The sequence below is a fragment of the Protomyctophum parallelum genome (assembly GCF_964188405.1).
Source record: "Protomyctophum parallelum genome assembly, chromosome: 20".
NCBI lineage: Eukaryota > Metazoa > Chordata > Actinopteri > Myctophiformes > Myctophidae > Protomyctophum > Protomyctophum parallelum.
In genome coordinates, this window is record NC_139718.1 from 40295485 (window position 1) to 40316433 (window position 20949).

Below are 20949 nucleotides of genomic sequence, written 5' to 3' on the forward strand. Positions count from 1 at the left end.
TCAGGATGTTAAAGGCCTCTGTGGCCTCGGGTAATATCTTTTTCTTTCTTTGAAGGGTCTGAGACCAAACTGAGGGCTCACGGAGGCCATATCTTCTTGAAAATGTCTATGTTCTGAATTCCAATAATAGGCTAGCAATGCGTTGATATTTATGCTCCCCGTTTGTTTGTACAGTTCATCGTTTGATATTTTATTCGGCCAAATAGATCTGACATACAGTATATACGTCTGAGGCATCTGTTGTGGAACACTTCTATTTTCCTAGTGTCTGTTGTGACCACTCTCTCCAGCTCTCAGAACCATACAGCAGAACAGAGCAGGCCGATGCACACGCTGTGCATCCTGACTTCTGCTGCTGTGACGGTGGGGTGCAGCTCGCACTTCTAAATTCATAGCAGAGGCATACACTACCATGGCGATCGATACTTTGTTATGATGACGTGTAATTATCTTCCAAGGAGCTGTGATAGAATGATAGATAGATAGATGATAATTCAAGCTTGGCCTAGAGCTGCAATGTTGGTGAGTTTAACGTTGTTTAATATAAGCAGATCGCAAACGCAATTTGGATGAGTAGGGAGTCAATGGAGGGTATTGCAACTCTAGATTCATGCCATTATAAAAAAATCTAGAGTTGCAAATTGCGGCTATGGCAATCCCACACCTGCAAATTGATGTCTTAACCACTCCACTTTTCACAGGCAGTTTGCACTGACTTGCACAGACAGATACATACAGAGATATAATATAAATTGGGGGTCCCAGAGATAGAAATGCCATTAAATGGGGGTCTGTAAACTAATGCATGTCAAACTGGGGGTCTTTGAAATTAAACGGGTTGAGAATCACTGCTAGAGCCATAAAGATCTCCTCTCCTTGGCATATATTCTCTAATGGGGGTCTGCGGGCTAATTGGTGTCTATTTGGGGGTCCTTGACATGAGTCAATTTGGGAACCACTGACTTAGAGGACCTCAGGCCACGGTTGTGGTTCCAGGAGGTCAGATATGCATTGTGGTGCTAGGCAATGAAGAGCTTTAAAAGTCAAAAATATAATATTGTTACTAACAACATCTGTATGGGGCTACCAAGGCTGAGTGAGAAGATGACAGCTGGGAGAAGGAGGCCGGTCCGACACTGCCATTGACCCCCGGGAGCTCCCATGCAGCAGAGGAGGAAAGCACTGGCCAGCTAACCATGAGGGAGGATGGAGATGACTGGAGACACCGCTGGAGGGCTCAAGGTTCAAGGTTGTCTTTATTTGTCTCCCTCAGGAGAAATGTGTCTTGGAGACAGAGTCACAAGCTGCATACATACACATTCAACAGAAAAGAAAAGGAAAAACGAGAACATAAAAACCAAAGTCCGATTAAGCATTTTAATTGACACGGGAATACATGACATGACACGTGACGTGAGCATGTAGATTGGCCATTTTAACTATTCAAAAATGTTTTTCAAAATTGTAAAAATCACACACGTGTGAAGTGAGGGGCGCTCTTATCATTAACCCATTCTGACCGGTCACCCATTTTGGTGTCAGCATCATGTTATGCTTTAGCTATTGAAAAATAGCAGATCTACAAGCTCGTATCGCGCCACCGAGTGGCGCGATACGAGCTTGTAGGTCTGCTATTTTTGAAAAATCGAAGAGCGACCGACATTTCTAGAATCTGATCTCAGGTCAGAATGGGTTCGTCAGACCAGCGTGTGTCCAGTGGAAACCTCGTATGAATCTGATCTCAGGTCAGAATGGGTCAGAAGTTATGTGATTGTTTAGCTTGCTTGCTGAAGTGTGGACAAAGGCTGTATATTGGAGGGGCCAATATACAGACCCTCAAAAAAGGCTAAGTAGTTTTGGGATGAGGGCTTTAGCATGGACGAAAATAATAATAATAATGTTTATTTATATAGCACCTTTCATACATAAATGTAGCTCAAAGTGCTTTACAGAGCAAAAAAGATAATAAAAGCAAAACAAAACAGCATTAAAACAGGCATGCAGTTAAAACAATAGGGGCCCTGGGAGTCTTCATGGGGGCTGCGGCCCCGTGGCCCCAACACGTCGTTGCGTGTAATTATCTTCCAAGGACCTGTGATAGAAGCCGTATAATAAGTGGCCATTATAAGAGCGCGCATAAGAAATGAAGAAGTATGGAAAGGTATAAGTATGAAGTACACTTTCTGTTTTTGTATCAACACATTGGTGTATTGAATTATTCATTCATTCGAGTGCTTCCAAACTCCAGCACTTAGAAAAATAATTACCTGCACAGAATTGGAGGGAGGGCAGAATCCATTTGTTCCGGCCGACGGTGCGGACCGCCGGCACGGTCCGTGGGTGGGTCGGCCGGTCGTTTGATATGTCGGCCGGTCCATGGATATGTCGGCCGGTCCGTGGATATGTCGGCCGGTCCATGGATATGTCGGCCGGTCCGTGGATATGTCGGCCGGTCCATGGATATGTCGGCCGGTCCGTGGATATGTCGGCCGGTCCGTGGATATGTCGGCCGGTCCGTGGATAGGTCGGCCGGTCCGTGGATAGGTCGGCCGGTCCTTGGATAGGTCGGCCGGTCCGTGGATAGGTCGGCCGGTCCGTGGATAGGTCGGCCGGTCCGTGGATAGGTCGGCCGGTCCGTGGATAGGTCGGCCGGCCGTTTTTTTTTAAATTTTGTTTTAAAAAAATATATATTTTTTTCTTTTCTTTTTTTTTTCCCGGTGGACCCCCAAATGGTAACTCTGTCATTTCTCTACCGTTTTGGACGGGGGTGGGCTCGTTGGAATCGTGTCGCCCCCCTGGGGGCGTCTTTGGGGGTCTCAAGGTTCGGGGACCCCCAGGGACCCCCAGGAACCCCCAAATGGTATCTGTCATTTCTCTGCCGTTTTGGATGGGGGTGGGCTCGTTGGAATCGTGTCGCCCCCCTGGGGGGCGTCTTTGGGGGTCTCAAGGTTCGGGGACCCCCAGGGACCCCCCCATGGTAACTATCAATTCTCAACCGTTTTGGACGGGGGTGGGCGGTAGAGAAATGACAGTTACCATTTGGGGGTTCCCCAAAAAAAAAAAGGAAAAGACCCGTTGGCCAGAACAAATGGATTCTGCCCTTACTGGAGGATTTCTTGACAGAAAGTAGCTCATAACATGTCTACGGTGGATTTTCATGAAACAAAAGCTCGACAGATTGAAAGAGGATAATTCAAGCTTGGCCTAGAGCTGCAATGTTGGTGAGTTTAACGTTGTTTAAATTAATACAAGCGGATCGCAAACACAATTTGGATGAGTAGGGAGTCAATGGAGGGTATTGCAACTCTAGATTCATGCCATTTATAAAAAAAATCTAGAGTTGCAAATTGCGGCTATGGCAATCCCACACCTGCAAATTGATGTCTTAACCACTCCACTTTTCACAGGCAGTTTGCACTGACTTGCACAGACAGATACATACAGAGATATAATATAAATTGGGGGTCCCAGAGATAGAAATGCCATTAAATGGGGGTCTGTAAACGAATGCATGTCAAACTGGGGGTCTTTGAAATTAAACGGGTTGAGAATCACTGCTAGAGCCATAAAGATCTCCTCTCCTTGGCATATATTCTCTAATGGGGGTCTGCGGGCTAATTGGTGTCTATTTGGGGGTCCTTGACATGAGACAATTTGGGAACCACTGACTTAGAGGACCTCAGGCCACGGTTGTGGTTCCAGGAGGTCAGATATGCATTGTGGTGCTAGGCAATGAAGAGCTTTAAAAGTCAAAAATATAATATTGTTACTAACAACATCTGTATGGGGCTACCAAGGCTGAGTGAGAAGATGACAGCTGGGAGAAGGAGGCCGGTCCGACACTGCCATTGACCCCCGGGAGCTCCCATGCAGCAGAGGAGGAAAGCACTGGGCCAGCTAACCATGAGGGAGGATGGAGATGACTGGAGACACCGCTGGAGGGCTCAAGGTTCAAGGTTGTCTTTATCCCATTCTGACCTGAGATCAGATTCATACAAGGTTTCCACTGGACACACGCTGGTCTGACGAACCCATTCTGACCTGAGATCAGATTAAAAAAATGTCAGTCGTTCTTCGATTTTTCAAAAAATAGCAGACCTACAAGCTCGTATCGCGCCACTCGGTGGCGCGATATGAGCTTGTAGATCTGCTATTTTTCAATAGCTAAAGCATAACATGATGCCAACACCAAAATGGGTGCCCGGTCAGAATGGGTTATTTGTCTCCCTCAGGAGAAATGTGTCTTGGAGATAGAGTCACAAGCTGCATACATACACATTCAACAGAAAAGAAAAGGGAAAAACGAGAACATAAAAACCAGAGATATTGCACACATTTCCTTGATGGTGCATCTAGTCGGCTATGGTTGCTGCCATTTAGCAAAGTCCGATTAAGCATTTTAATTGACACGGGAATACATGACATGACACGTGACGTGAGCATGTAGATTGGCCATTTTAACTATTCAAAAATGTTTTTCAAAATTGTAAAAATGAGTGTGAAGTGAGGGGCGCTCTTATCATTATACAGCATCATACATCGTCTCATGAACAACTGAAGTTATGTGATTGTTTAGCTTGCTTGCTGAAGTGTGGACAAAGGCTGTATATTGGAGGGGCCAATATACAGACCCTCAAAAAAGGCTAAGTAGTTTTGGGATGAGGGCTTTAGCATGGACGAAAATAATAATAATAATAAAGTTTATTTATATAGCACCTTTCATACATAAATGTAGCTCAAAGTGCTTTACAGAGCAAAAAAGATAATAAAAGCAAAACAAAACAGCATTAAAACAGGCATGCAGTTAAAACAATAGGACAATAACGCAGTGTCAAATCAGGAGAAGGCAGTGGTACAAAGATAAGAACAGAAACTAAGGCAACGACATAAAAACAAACAAAAAACAAGCAGTAATACAATACAGTGAGGACGTGAATAACAAAAAATAAAAGATCATTTAAAAGCAATGTTGTAGAGGTGGGTCTTGAGCTGAGCTTTAAAAATGTCTACAGAGGCTGCCTGACGAAGGCACAGTGGGAGCTTGTTCCATGCCGACGGCCCGTAGAAGCAAAAAGCTGCTTCCCCGTATTTTTTTAGTTGCCATTTTTTTAGGCAAAGCGAGCAGGCCGGCAGTGGAAGACGTTAGGGGCCGGTTTGGGACATATTTAGGGAGGCAGTCATGTAGGTAGGAAGGTGCGAGAAATAGAGCCTAGAGTGTCCTGTCCAAATGGCCCTGTACGGGTGTAACTCTGAGAGTGTAGCTTAAAATTTGTTTTCTCAGAGTTATGGGGGTCCTTGAAATTAAATAGTTTGAGAACCACTGCACACTAATCGGAACAGAGCCTTAATGAGTATCATCTGTAACACCTGTGAAGGAAGTATGGAAGCGGCCTTGGAAGTAGGAAGTTATTCTGTGTGCATAGAGCCTATAGCCCATTGCATATGGCTCAGGAGAGCTAGCATGGTTTCTTCAACGGATTCCGTCGTTCTTCCGGGTTCTTGGAAACGTCCCCAGCCACTGCGTTTAGTTTTACTGAGGTTAGGTTTAGGACGGTATAGTTTACTGATGTTAGGTTTAGGTATAGTTTTACTGAGGTTAGGGTTAGGGTTTGGTTTAGGTATAGTTTTACTGAGGTTAAGGTTATCGTTAGGGTTAGGTTTAGGTATAGTTTTACTGAGGTTAAGGTTAGTGTTAGGTTTAGGTGTAGGCTGTCAATCACAGCGACTGGCCAGTCACAGCGCACCCTCTAGGTCACTGTACTCAACCCGTTGAAGAAACAATGCTCTCCTCAGGGGAGATATTACACTTTTGAAGCCATGGACAATATGCAGACCGCGGCCATCTTACCATATAATTTAATGGCAAGGTGCTAACAAGGTGCAACTTCCCATTGGCAGCCCATTCATCCAAACAGAAAAGTCCTGTCTGATTGTATTACACAACGTCAAACTCACCAACATTGCTGCTGTACAAAAAGCTTGAATTGTTCTCTTTCTATCCTCAAAGTGTTTGTTTCATAAAAATCCACTGTAGACATATGAGTTACTTTCTGTCCTTTCCGCAGGTGATTATTTTTCTAATGTTGCCGTTTGGAAGTGCTAGTTAGATATCACTCAACTGACCTGCGTAGTACCACCTGTTTTGAATTTGCACATAGTGCAAGAGGCAGCAGGACGTTGCTTTACGGAAAACTAGTGCTTCCAAACTCTGATGGCAATGGTCAATCAGGCTGACTTGAGCCACTCTGCTACATACTGTATGCATTAGTCTGGCCATGCCAGTATACAACAGCAGTGACGTTTCCTGAGGTCAACAGGGTTTCGGGTCTTCCAACATCATACCCCTCACTCAGGCGACCCAGCCGGCCGGGGTTGATCAAATCCCAGTAGCTACCCTTGATCAGTCCATCAGGGAATGAGCAAGGCCACACAATCCGTTGCTCTGGAACCACTCTGCCGGCACTGGGAGACCCAAAATCTGGCGCGTGGAAGGACTAGGCTCTGTGGGTTGACTCCTGACCGGGCCCCTCCTACGTCTCACCAGGTCCTGCTCTCACCAGGCCCAGGACCTGTGCGTTGCACCAGACTCCCAGTACCAGGCACTCCTGAGAGATTATATTATGCAATACCCAATTCAAAAGCAGGTTCCCTGTGCTGTGTGGGGGAAATCAACTATTTGTTCCGACTCTACACTCACTGATCTAACAGCAGTACACAACTACACATTCTTGCTCAGAGTCAGAAGTGAAATAGAACGTTGACCTTCAGGCAGTACCACCTGCAACCAGTAGGTGTCACACCAGACTACAGGATCGATACTTCCCTATAGGAGAGACGAGCCGGACCACTGGTTGAGAACCACTGAACTGTACAACCGACACATTTGTGTATTGTATTAACATACTCACAAACAAACAAACAGTGGAACTTTAATTGTTAACTCAATCAGGCTGAAGCACAATGAAAAAGCAACGGGTCCATCTGCATCAGACATACTTTTTTCACAGGTTTAATGTTTGTCTTTAGTTCTTTTGTTTTGTAAACACCATTGACAATGAAGGGGAGATTAACGTCAGGATGTGCTCATTACGTCATTATTGTCTCTTTATTATTAAGGCGTTTAATGTTTGTGTTTGCACCGTTTGTTTTACATCACCTAATCAACATGAGTTAGACTTTAATATGTTAGTGCCCCTCACTTCACACAGGTGTGATTTTACCGCGACTCACTGACGCTTTTCATTGGACCTGTATGCAGACATCTGGGGCTACCTTTACCTTTTTCTTTATACCATACAGAAAAGTGTAAGAATTGAGGGGCCACTCGTCCCCTCAGCCCTATCCATCTTAACAACACTATGACAGGACTGCAGGTGGAGCGAAATCCAGACGCGGCGGAGACGTAAGTCGCGCCTTATTATTTTCAGTCGCAACGTATAATATCAATTCGTCCCGTCAGAACGGACTCGTCGCGGCTATATCTACCCGTTTGCGACGTAATAGGTTGACTATTCTTTTACGTCGCGACAGAACGGGACACGTCACGGCTATATCTGGACTCGTCGCAACAGAACGGAACTCGTCGCGGCTATATCTCCACTCCTATCCGTGTGCCTCCCCCCCCCCCACCCCATGTGGACCCTTGGAGGGGGGGGGGTCCCCCTTTGCACTTGCTGCGTATATAGCCTCATACTGGAAAAAAATACTATTTTACGCACAGCGCAACGGCTATATTCAAAGCTCACCGCGCTCGTATTGCGCATTGACTGTGTCTGTCTGTCTGTCTGTCTGTCTGTCGGCCGGCATCTGATCTACAAGCTCAGAGCGCGGTTCTGCGCAGCCCCGTGCGCCTTGTGGATCAGAGCGCACGGGGGTTAATGATAATACTATATTATATAGGCCTAATAGGTATATGACAGACAGACAGCCAGCCAGTCTGTCTGTCAGTTAGCCAGTCAGCTATATATAGCCAGTCAGCCAGCCAAATAAAAGCATGGCACATAGATGACACAAGACTCAGTGAGAATAGCATAATGTATCATACATCGAATGAAAGCAAACTTCCCAATCCCAAGGGTGTGTGTGTGTGTGTGTGTGTGTGTGTGTGTGTGTGTGTGTGTGTGTGTGTGTGTGTGTGTGTGTGTGTGTGTGTGTGTGTGTGTGTGTGTGTGAGCAACCTTTACAGAGAAACTGTGATAATGCGTGGCTTGTGCACATAGCCATGTGTGCAACTATAGGGCCTATTCTCGCATGCACCTATAGTTTGAGCGCTTGTGCTCCTATCCGTGCCCCCCCCCCACCCCATGTGGACCCTTTGAGGGGGCCGGGGGGGGGGTCATATGCATTTCTATACAAGGCTATATTAGCCTATACTTTAGCCGATCATCAAAGCTCACCACGCTCATAGCGTCATTTCTGTCTGTCAGTCAGTCAGTCAGTCAGTCAGTCAGTCAGTCAGTCAGCCAGCCAGCCAGCCAGCGCAGAGCACGCAAAATATATAGTGATTGTTTTCTTACTTCTATAACAGCCTGTCTTTCTCATTTTATTGACTAACATTCACTTACGTTGTCTTAGCACCGAAATAAACTATGCGTTCATTCATCAATGCATTCATTCATTCTTTCATTCAATTTACTGTTGTATTAAATGTTATGATAAACACTTTATGATTCTTATCTAAGTACTCGGACCCTCGTCTGGTTCTGGTGTGTGACGACCCGGTTGACATTTCCATGGTTCGGACAGCCGCCAACGATGTAACACTTTGCACGTTTCATTTTTTTACTCAGAGATCCGTTTATCTACACATGTAATATTTTCAGGCAACGGACCTACACATGTCAGCTACAGCTATAGAGAGATGGTAGGGTAGTGCCCAAGCCTATTCCTATATGATCTGTGGCTATATTAAAGGCCTTTTATATGTGATCTCACATAATGTGCGAGTCAGAGGCAGAGCTAACGTTACTCAATGATCATTTGCCGACTGATTTATATCACAGCACAGCGTGTGCTGAGAGAGAGAGAGAGAGGGGGGGGGGGTGCTCCGTTTATTGGCTCTATATAGGCCGTGCGAGACAGGATTATTTTAAATAAATATGTCTCTGTCTCTGCGTCTCTAGAGCTATAACATATTGTGATGTGTGCAGCAGAGGAGGAGCTCAGTGATTGATGAGCAGAGACGCACTGATTGACGGCAGTGAATTCAGGTGGTGGACGCCAGTATAAAAGGGACACTTGGGTGTTTGTACAGGTCGAGGTCGGAGCATACGTCTTGCGGCACGGCACTCTGGGGACGGGAGGGGCCGTTCGCTGGTTTTAGTCCAGCCGACAGCGAAGACAGACAGCGAGGGGGAGTTAGCTTTGAATGAAGCAGGAGGGGAGACTACACTTACGGTCTCCTGTAGATAGACAGGGCTGGGCAAGTAGCAGGGTGATCGGCCGCCTCGCTCCGCGACCTACGATGACAGCTGACCAAGTTTAAAGAGACTGTATTGTCAGCGCGGCACGCCGGCCAGCTAAGCATCCCCTGGGGAGTTGGACGGCGTCACAGCTCAGACCCTGGGGGGTCCCGCCCTGGCGGCTAGTTAAGTACATGACCAAACACTGTTGTATTATGTCACTATGTGTACATGTAAATAGGCTGGTATTTTATAGAGTGGTTTTATCATTAAGTGCTGTGCATATATGAAATGTCCTGTTATAGTTTATTACCTTTTTGCCTCATTCTATTATTGTTGTGCTATAACCCACTGAGTATTACCTTTAATAAAGATTGCTCTGTTATATATTTAAATCCCTTGTCTGTGGTCCGTCCAGGTTCTGACATAGCTACAATTTATAGCAAACATAGGAAACCCACTTTTATTACAAGCACACATGTGCACACATGTGTGCTATATATGTTATAGCTGTGCTGTGATATAAATCAGTCGGCAAATGATGATTGAGTAACGTTAGCTCTGACTCGCACATTATGTGAGATCACATATAAAAGGCCTTTAATATAGCCACAGATCATATAGGAATAGGCTTGGGCACTACCCTACCATCTCTCTATAGTGGGGCACCGACGATCTGCAAGCTCACAACGCGCTGCATGTGGACGCAACACTTGGAGCTTGTAGATGCGCACCACAGATCATACAGGGCGTGTGTTCCAGCTAACCCTATAGCATAACACACACACACAAGCAACAGTATAGACATCTATTCATCATTATTTATTTCAAATCAAAATACAATGTAATGCACCACTGTCACGAAGTTCGCACGCACGCATGCGACACACACACACACACACACACACACACACACACAGACGGACCCCCGTGGACTACCGTGATCCCCAGGGGTCCACAGACGCGGGTCGGGCCATCCCGTATGTAGGAGCTGGTAGATCTGCTATTTTCCGTGGGCAAAAAAAGGTGACAGCTCTGGAACGCAGGGTCGCCTGGGGACGGCGAAGGCAGGGCTCCACGGAACCGGACCGGCAAGGTGCACGCGCTGGTGCCATGCAGGCACGGGCGCATGGGCCGTTCCCCGGGCACGATGCGCGCGGAAAAAGGCCTGCTGGAACCCCAGAGAACCACCCAGGCTCGCTTGGAGACGGCGGAGAGGCGCACGTGCCGGGCGCATATGCCCGGCGCCCCGGGCATATAACAAAGTCAACCTATTACGTCGCAAACGGGTAGATATAGCCGCGACGAGTCACGTTCTGCAGCGACGAGTCCAGCTCACGCCACAACGGATTCTTTACGTTGCGACGGGAAATAACAGTCAACATATTACGTCGCAAACGGGTAGATATAGCCGCGACGAGTCCGTTCTGACGGGACGAATTGATATTTACGCCAGGACGTACTCGAAAATACGTTGCGACGCAAAAAAATAGGGCGCGACGCAAAAAAAATCAGTCACAACGTACGTCGTACGTCGCGTTTGGATTTCGCTGTCTCTCCAGGACTGAGTAGTCTAAGGCATAATATACTGTGGTTAGACATAGCTTGGTGAGGGGTGCGTTAAGACGACCGGATTAAGGTTGGTGGGTGTGTTAAGGGTTGGGAGAGGGTTAAGGTTAGGTTTAGGTGTGCTGCCCCGTGGGAGGTGAGGGTTTGAGATATCGGACCAATGGTATATGTCTAACCCAAAGCATGCACCCGAGCAGAGAGGGAGCTAGGACACGGAGTAAGGAGGGAGCTAGGACACAGAGTGGAGAGGGAGCTAGGACACAGAGTGGAGAGGGAGCTGCTAGGACACAGAGTGGAGAGGGAGCTAGGACACAGAGTGGAGAGGGAGCTAGGACACAGAGTGGAGAGGGAGCTAGGACACAGAGTGGAGAGGGAGCTAGGACACAGAGTGGAGAGGGAGCTAGGACACAGAGTGGAGAGGGAGCTAGGACACAGAGTGGAGAGGGAGCTAGGACACAGAGTGGAGAGGGAGCTAGGACACAGAGTGGAGAGGGAGCTAGGACACAGAGTGGAGAGGGAGCTAGGACACAGAGTGGAGAGGGAGCTAGGACACAGAGTGGAGAGGGAGCTAGGACACAGAGTGGAGAGGGAGCTATGACACAGAGTGGAGAGGGAGCTAGGACACAGAGTGGAGAGGGAGCTAGGACACGGAGTAAGGAGGGAGCTAGGACACAGTGTGGAGAGGGAGCTAGGACACGGAGTAAGGAGGGAGCTAGGACACAGTGTGGAGAGGGAGTTAGGACACAGAGTGGAGAGGGAGCTAGGACAGAGTGGAGGTGCTTCTTGGCCCACTGCCAGTGTGTGTGAAGTGAACAACACATTAGGCATAGATCTGTTCAGCGGCTTGCAAGATTAGGTTCCCCTCCCCCCACACTCAACACTGTAGCGGACCGCCCTTTAAGTTATTATGCCTGGCCTTTCATCCGACAGTTCTTATCTCCATGTTCTCAATGTCTGTGTTTTCTTTTTCCTAAATTAACGCCCTGGCCTATAAACATGATCATACTACAGCGTCGCACAAAAGCATCAAAAGACGCAGATCCACAAACCAAACTTGAGCTTGGGAGAACTGCTACTTTTGCTATTTATTCATTCGAATCCTGAAAAGTAACAGTTTTTGTGAGGTTTCCACCCCCGACAGAGTCCGTACGTGAACGAGACGTGGCCTGATAACGTCATCCATGTACATTTCTGACGTTGGGGGAGGGTGGGCGGTGTATCTTTGTGTTTGAGGGGGCGCTATAGCCCCTCCTATATCCAGCTTTTCGTGTAGCGGTGGTATGTTCACAAACCTTTTCTACGCAAACATTACATTCTTCATTGACAATGAATGGACAAGTGTCTGATGATGTCCTAGTGCTGTACGTCATGATAAGAGCAGTAGAGCACCCCCTCACTTCACACGGGTGTGATTATTATTATTATTTTTTATATACGGTATACGGTATACGGTATAGGCATATACAGTATTTGTCTCCACATATGGGCATACAATGGTCACAGACGGACAGCTGTGTAGAACAGATATACCGACACCAGGTACAACGGGTATGTTGTATCTTCTCTCTACACCAAATCTCTGCTCCAAAAATAGATGGAGAAGGAGTTCACCTTGTTCCCCCAAAGATTGAAATGAAAAATCCTTCTACTCTACGCTGCCACCAACATGTGCATTGTTTGATTGATTGATTGATTGATTGAATACTTGTTAGACAGAAAGTACAGTCAGACATTTGAGCTAAAAGGATAACACAAAAAAGTCCATTGTGGTCCTATACAGTACATCATCAACAACACCAAAGTACAACATCATGAACAACTATTAACTACTGTACAGTATATGGGAGAGGTGAGTTTACCTCCTCCTTTGGCCCGGCTGCTATAAGAGATGGATCTTTGGCCCTAATTTGAAGGAAGCCAGAGATGCGCCTATTTGTAATGGATGGTGTTGTCGGGGGAATTCCACACTTTGGTGGCAGTGCAATGGAAGAGAACTTAATCAACTTTGTTTGTTCTATAGGAGATGGTAGCTCACTCTTTGTGGCTGTGGGTGTCACTCACCTTGCTGAGGTGGTTGGCATGAGGGTATTGAAGGCATTTGGGGGCCCTTTTGACTAACGTGAAAACCTATCCCATTTTGAATTGCTTACCTTTAGAACTGTCTTCTACTCTGAGCCATCCCAGTCAAGAAAAATGAGTTGGAATGACCATCCAAACGACATAATATAGACTCCCTATAACCAAACTCAGAACTAAAGTAACTGCTTTCTCTGTAAATATACATTTTGATTATTGAGCCTTATTTGATCTCAAATGTTTTTATTGTATTGTAATCCTGAAGGATACTTGCTTAGGTTATAGTTTCAAATGTAGGCCTATTGGAAATGAGACTGAGACAGGAATTCCATTCACATCTGTTTTGATCAAATTTGTACATATTCTCTCCAATTCAGTCTACACATTACACCACAACGCACGCACATCAGAACTGGTGTGACCTCCTCAAAGGTCTAACTACTGTATGCCCCTGGACCGAAAATAATCAGTTCTCCCCTTATTCCTTACAGGGTGAAAAACTAACATAAATCCCTTACAGTATTGTATGTAACCGAGTTAATTTAGTACAATGGACCACAATGGAAACAAGACCCTAGGTTATCCTTTTTGCATCTTTGACTGTACTTAATAATCTTGTTTCAAGCAATCCATTGAAAAAAAATAATCTGATTGTTGCTAATGTGTTGTGAGCTTGTACATCTGATATGTTTTGCTAATGTTCCCCCCAAAATATAGATGCTGGGGTAAAGTGGTTAAACCCTATACTCTGCTTGGTCCCCTCTACACCATTCATCGAATCCGGCAATCTACAAGATCACAACGCGTTTCAGGAAGAAAAAAAAAAGTGTACTCATCGAAGCCAAGCCCCCAGGACCGCGAGGAGTAGGCTATTAAAGCAAGATTTCCGCATTTAAAATGCTACTGCGCATGTTTCTATCATCTGAAGGCCTACTGCGCCTGCCTGGTGCTCTAATACAATTTTGACGTAGAGTGTACTTCTGTTGCCTAGTGCGGTGGGTGGGTGAGCAACTTCATTGAAATTAATGTGAGGGTGGGGCAGTCCGTTCTCTACGTTTATTATAATTATATGATTTATGCATGTTTGCAGTTGCCTCCGAAAGCCAGTTAGATCCAGTTCTATTGCACAATTGTGGGAAAACAGTTGTCTCTTCTCTACAGCTTATTTTTTCCGCTCATGTCTTTATAAACATTTGGGAAAATAGCTGATCTACAAACTTGTAACCTCGCCTCACCAGGCTTTCCACCTCGGAGGAAAGCCTGGTCTCTGTTCCAAAAGTGCCGTGTGAACAGGTCTGGAACGGATTATATAGTTACGTTATGTTGTAGTATGGTTTTGTAGTCATCAGGCAGGAACAATCAAACGGAACTTCCTTTTCCCTCAAACCGGAAGAATAACAATAAAAGCTTTCGTAGCCTGTAGCTTTCATTGAGAAAAATTGGTTTGAGGGGAAAGGAAGTTCCGGAAGATGGATGACTACAAAACGATACTACAACATGGCGTAGCGATATCATCCGCTCCCGACCGGTTCATGAATCCGAAATGGAATGATGCCCAGGCTAACAAGCTTATAGATGGTCTATTTTCACCAGAGATATTCAGACAGTGGCATATCAGTGAGCCCTTGATGGGAATCCAGTCAACAACGTATAAAGGCCTTCAAGTGGTTACGGGCAAACGGAAGTATAGGGAGAGGGTCTTGGGAGCTATCGACACTCGGCCTCCACTCGTTACCCCCGCTTGTTGCGGTATAGGGGCGGTTTCTACAGTTTGATATTGTTTCCGTGAGCATAAATGCTGGTCCACGCCTTGGCCGTCTCCATGGCCAGAGCCTCGTTGGTCTTCCACTGCTCGGCGACATCGTTGGCCAGGGGGTCGTCCGGGTTGGGCGCGTTCAGCAACGCCTGGATGGACAGCAGCACGGTGCGTATCTGCAGGGCCGGAGACCACTTGTCCTTCAGGATGTCCAGGCATATCCTCCCTAGCTTGTCCACGTTGGGGTGGTATATCTTGGTCATGAAGCGCACCTTGGGCGCGGCCATGGGGTACTCCTCCGGGAGGAAGAGCTCCAGCTTGAAGGTCCCGCCCGCGAAGGGCGAGTCCTGCGGTCCGGCGATGACCACGTGGAAGTAGCGGGCGTTGGCCTCGTCCGGCTCCGCTCTGATGCCCGGGACGGGCTCCGCGAGCAGCCGCTGGGTCTCCTTGAGGATTCTTTTGTCTGCCATCATGGGTGTACCGAGGTCTTCGGCGGTGTATATATTACTGCGTGTTCTTCTCAACACGTTTCATTTATAACCCAGACTCTTCAACGTTGGAGCGTCACAGCGGCACACTGATTGGACCGGGTAACTTTGATGGCATCACGGTTGCTATGGTAACAGAGATGTATCGGACTCACTTCTTTATGGTGTGGTCATCTGGAGGAGCGGTTTATGCCGTATGTTCCTTTACTGAGAGGCACTAGCCCCTCCAATGCCTGGCTTTTGAAGATGACGATTTTGTTTAGAGCACTTGTGACGTAAACCGTTTGCCAGCCAAGTCTATGGACTTTAATGTTTGTTTTTGGGCACTAAATTGCGTCATGTGGCCGATATAAATACAGTGGGCACCCCTCACTTCACAAGTGTGATTTATTTATTTTTGTCTTATTTGTTTAATGTTTGCCTTTAGTGCAACGTTTGTTTTGTAAACTCTATTGACAATGACGGGAACATTTACATCACAATGTGCCATTTAAGTCATAGTGTCTCTTTATTGTTAATGGCGTTTAATGTTTGTGTTTGCACCGCTTGTTTTACATCCCCATTGCATCACCTAATCAACATGAGTTAGACTTTAACCCATTCTGACCGGGCACCCATTTTGGTGTCAGCATCATGTCATGCTTTAGCTATTGAAAAATAGCAGATCTACAAGCTCATATCGCGCCACCGAGTGGCGCGATACGAGCTTGTAGGTCTGCTATTTTTGAAAAATCGAAGACACTTTTAGAATCTGATCTCAGGTCAGAATGGGTTAATAATGAAACTGTCAGGATGTAACAGACATTTTTAGAATCTGATCTCAGGTCAGAATGGGTTAATATATTAGCGCCCCTCACTTCACATGGGTGTGATTTTTTTTTTGTGTCTATGAATGAATTCACCAAATCTGTGTCGGCCACTCTGTCTTGGGCGTAACTCGGAAAGCACTTACCAAACGGTCTCGAACTTGGCACATGTGTGTCATTATGACCCCTTGGGTGTGTGCGATCGATGCCGAGTCACAATTTGCGTCGCCTGGAAGAGACCTATTGCTTTTTGTTTTGGCATAGGCGTCTCATCGTTGTGTATACTGTAGGTCTGAGGAGGATGCACTGAATACGCTGCATTGTACGAGTCGGCCTCGCTGGTTGGCCAACCCAAACCGTCGGCTTGACCGATTGGCCGAGCTTTGCGTTTGTGCCGCATATAGCCAATACAAGTGGCTATACAGTATGCGGTTCCATTGAAGCGAATTCAATGGAACGGAACTGGGGCCCCTTTCTTACTACTTAAGTTGTACCAACTAAGGCTCTGTTTCAATTTAGGGTAATATAATTTAACTTCAAGGACCCCATTACTATTGAGAGTGATTCCAAAGTGACCCTTATGGGTTCATTTGGTTCCAATTGTAGTTGTACACTCTCAGAATTACACACCTGTAAGGGAACACTTACAGAGCCTTCACTAGTATCATTAACACTGACTCTGTCTGACCAGAATGGAACAGAGCCTTCATTAGTATCATTAACACTGACTCTGTCTGACCAGAATGGAACAGAGCCTTCATTAGTATCATTAACACTGACTCTGTCTGACCAGAATGGAACAGAGCCTTCACTAGTATCATTAACACTGACTCTGTCTGACCAGAATGGAACAGAGCCTTCATTAGTATCATCGGTAACACCTGTGAAGGAAGCCAGGAAGAGGCCCAATGTCTTTCCAAAATGGCTGCTGTGCACAGAGCCTATAAGGGCAATGTCATCAACAGCAGCCCTGTACTGGAGACGGTAGGTCTATAGCAGGATAGAAACGCTAGGATATACGATACGATACAACTTTATTGTCAGCTTGCACTGAAATTTGCTTTGCGTCCATGACGTCACCGTTCAAGAAGCAGACAAGACATAGATAGACAGACATTACAAAATGGTAGACATTACAGGACAAAAATCACAGAAACAATCAGGAGCGAGAACATATCCACTGGTTTAGCGATGTTTTGTTTAGAAGCAAGACACACTGATGTACAAATGAGTCCTTCAGTCTGTTATTCTTAAATGTATGGCACTTACAGTCGGCAGAGTTGGCAGAGAGGGGCCTGTCATTGTACACCTTATATTAACCCATTTAGACCTGAGGACAATTCTAAAAAAAAAACTATGTTGAATTAGGAGGTCTTGAGGGATTACCCATGACCTAACTGTCCCACCGGTCTGCCATCCACACTGAACTATTGCCCTGGCATTACACATGCGCCCCCACTGCCCTGCAAACTACTGCCCAGCCACTACACTACTGTCCCACAGGGCAGTGGTGTGGCATAGGAAGGCACTAGTGGACAAGAGATCCAGTAAGTTATTTTACACTGAAAATAGCTGATCTACAAGCTAAGCTTCTAGATTGGCTATTTTCAGCAAGTGTAAAAACAGTCATTACGATAGCATCAACGCCCACCAAAATACACTTTAGTCAACTAAATCAACTGTAGATTTAGTCGACTAACACTAAAACATTCCGCGTGACTAAAATGTGACTAAAACTAATTGGAAGCCATTCAAGAGACTGTGACTAAAAGTAAAATTTGCTGCCAAAAACAACACTGGCTGAAACCATGCCCAAATATGGAGCTGACATCATTATGATAAATAATACTACATTATTCAATAAAATAAATACTAGTGTATAGAAATGCACTCTGTCGAGATGTGAACGTGCGCCTTGAACACAAGTAGGCCATGGCCTACTTGTGTGCAAGCAGAGCGCGCAAGTACTGCTACTACAGTATAAGGAATGTCTATTACAACTGCTGTTCTAAATCATTTAGCTCCGTGAATGTAATCACGTTGCATGTGAAAACATCCTCGCCTCAAGTCTGAACACACCTCAGCTCATAACCGATGCCTTCCAGGTTAAACTATACAAGTCTCTTATACAATATCTCACGTAGACGTCAGATAAACAAAACGAAGAGAGAAATAATTGACACAATTAAAATTATACATATTAGGCAATCAAATCAAATCAATCAAAGCACTAGCAGACTGTGGTGCCAAACGGTGATTCTAGTCTCAAAACAAAACATATAATTGTAAAGAAAAGCTGTCCTTCGTACAGAAAACACAATGATTGATGAATAGAATTTGTCCACAGAGGAAAACTAAACAAAACAAAAACAAACAAAAAACATGTCGATCGCCACAGCAGAAGTGAGCGATGTTTCCAGGGCCACAGCCTGTTCCACAGCACGGTCATGACAGAGCAAAAACAAGAAATACGACTCTGTGGGCCTGTGTTAAGCACTTACAATATGACATAATGCATATACATTAACCATTTAAATGAATGCATGAATAAATAAAAATGAATGAATTTATTGTCACTTCCATACCATAATGCACACTCGGCATACATGAGAGCATCATGCCCGTGCTCCATAACTCGTGGTGCTTGTCACGTTAGAAACAGCAGACGCATTTAAAAGGAGGCAATTTAACTGCACTGCAGTTGGCATCCATTTCTGCCCTGTCCCTGGAGCCTTCCTCAGTGAACTGAAACCTCCTGCTCGTCGACTCAAAAATAATAAAGTACTCAATAATTACTCAATCATTTAAAGGGGGATTGCCCGTAAATGCTGCCCGCATTCCCCTCCATCTGGACTATGGGACCGTGACTGCTACTACAGATCCCATAGCCTGTAGAAAAAAATGGAGAAAAATCGCCCCTATTCTGTGCCAAACTCGAAGAAATCTCGTATATAGAGCTTAAATCCAGAATTAATACTAATATTTATATTTACCGTATTTTAGCTCCCTGTCGCTAGGCAACGCTTGTTTCCATGGTGTGACGTCATCGAAATCCAAAAACTCTGCGCACGCACGCAATTCTCGTAATTGAGGTGAGGGACGATGTTAGGAGCTCAATAAAAACAATAGCACCATGTCCCGGTTAGCATAGGACCTCTGAGGCTAGCGAAGGTGATCCACTGTAGCACGGAAATGGCCGATTACTACCGTTTCACAGGGTCTTCTTCTCGCATTCGGTTGGCACTGGCTCCAGAGCGCTGGAGTCAATGGAATCGGTTCATTTGGGAAAAGTGAAACATTTACTTCCTCCTTTCCTGCGGCAATGGCCAATGCCCGTGGGCGGCAAGTTTCAGAACGAACAACCCACCGAGACAAGGACGCACCCCACCCATCTTTTATATGATGATGTCAGAGCGCCCCGCCTCTATTGGGCCGTGTCGTCTATGCTGGTCTTCCTCTTTCTCTTCCTGATGGTGGTCATGGCCCCCAGCTCCCAGCGGAGGTCGTGCGGCAGCTCCGACTGCTCCAGGCGGTACCGGATGACCGCCACCTTGCACAGTGTCTTCAGGCTCGGCCGCAGGTCCAGGATGTACATGTGGTCGGACTTGGCCACCTGCCTGTGCCGGTTTCCCCCGAAGACGACCACGCGGTCGGAAACCTTGCAGCAGACCACCTTGGAGATGCGCCGCGGGCCTTTCCCCCTCGGCTCCATCTTCCGCCAGGAGCTCGTGTCGGGGCTGAACCGCCACAGGTCGTTGGGCGTCTGGCCCAGGATGTGGCCGCCGAATATGTACAGCTCGCCGCCGTGCGCCACGGCCGAGTGGCAGCGGCTGCCCCCCGGGCGCTGCTGCGCCGACGGCATGCTCAGCCAGCAGGTGGTCTCCGTGTCAAACACGCGCACGTTGTTGTCCTGGTCCTCGTGGCCCAGGACCACGTGGCCGCCGAACACGTACATCCGCGTGCCGATCATGGTCGCCGAGTGGCACTCGAGGACGGGGCCCGGGATGCCCCGCGTGTTGATCAGTGACCGGGTCACCGACCAGGTCATGGCGGCGGCGTCCAGCCGGTAGATGTCGTTGTTGCACTGCGTCACGTTGTTGCACCCGCCGTAGATGTACATGATCTTCTGGCCGGAGACGCAGGCCGAGTGGTAGCCCTTGCCCTGCGGCACGGTGCCCGAGACGGCCGGCTTGGACCAGCGGTGCGCGTCCACGTCGAACGCGTACAGCACGTTGCAGTAGCCGCCCGCCTGCTTCACGCCGCCCCACACGTAGATGACGCTGTCTATGAGCACGGCCGAGTGGCCGTATCGCTTGGACGGGACGTCCAGGGATGATCGCTCCCCTCCTCGTCCCCCTCCTCCTCCTCCCCCCGCCGTCGCGTCCGTCTCCATCGCCGCCGCCGCCGCCGGGTACAGCTTGGTCCAGCGCATGGACACCGTGTTGAGGACGCGCACCAAGATCTGCACGTCGGTGTTGGTGTAGTGCAGCGAGTACACCTTGTCGCCGACCGCCACGGCGATGATCTGTGCCAGTGGCCTGTGGCAATCCGTCTTCCGTTGGATGTTCTTGTTCACCGTCCACTGCATCTATCTATCGACGTGTGTGTCTGTCTCCAAACACTCTATATCTATGTATGTCTGTATTCGGTCGGTCACTCAACATAATATAGTCGTCCTCGACCACTGAAACGCCTTATGTATGAGCTCGTCTGACGTCGCGTGCAACGCAAACCGTTGTACACACAAGTTGCCCGGCGACGCTGATTTGTGCGGGTGCTCTCATCTGTGCTTTACCTTAAAACTCGGGTGCTCGTATCCATGCATTCCTTTATGGTTTTGTCAAGACAATGTC

The 20949-nt window shown here is 47.0% G+C and overlaps 2 protein-coding genes across 2 annotated transcripts; both read right to left on the reverse strand.

The window, feature by feature from the left end:
• Positions 1 to 14810: 14810 nt before the first annotated feature.
• LOC310877778 (ubiquitin-conjugating enzyme E2 N-like) lies at positions 14811 to 15272 on the reverse strand (the record flags this gene model as incomplete). The annotated part of the gene is made up of 1 exon (XM_083791726.1): positions 14811 to 15272. The coding sequence occupies one exon, from the start codon at positions 15270 to 15272 to the stop codon at positions 14811 to 14813; it is 462 nt and encodes a 153-aa protein (XP_083647852.1).
• Positions 15273 to 19520: 4248 nt separating this feature from the next.
• On the reverse strand, positions 19521 to 20684 carry LOC310877779 (kelch domain-containing protein 3-like; the record flags this gene model as incomplete). The annotated part of the gene is made up of 1 exon (XM_083791727.1): positions 19521 to 20684. The coding sequence occupies one exon, from the start codon at positions 20682 to 20684 to the stop codon at positions 19521 to 19523; it is 1164 nt and encodes a 387-aa protein (XP_083647853.1).
• Between the last annotated feature and the right edge of the window lie 265 nt (positions 20685 to 20949).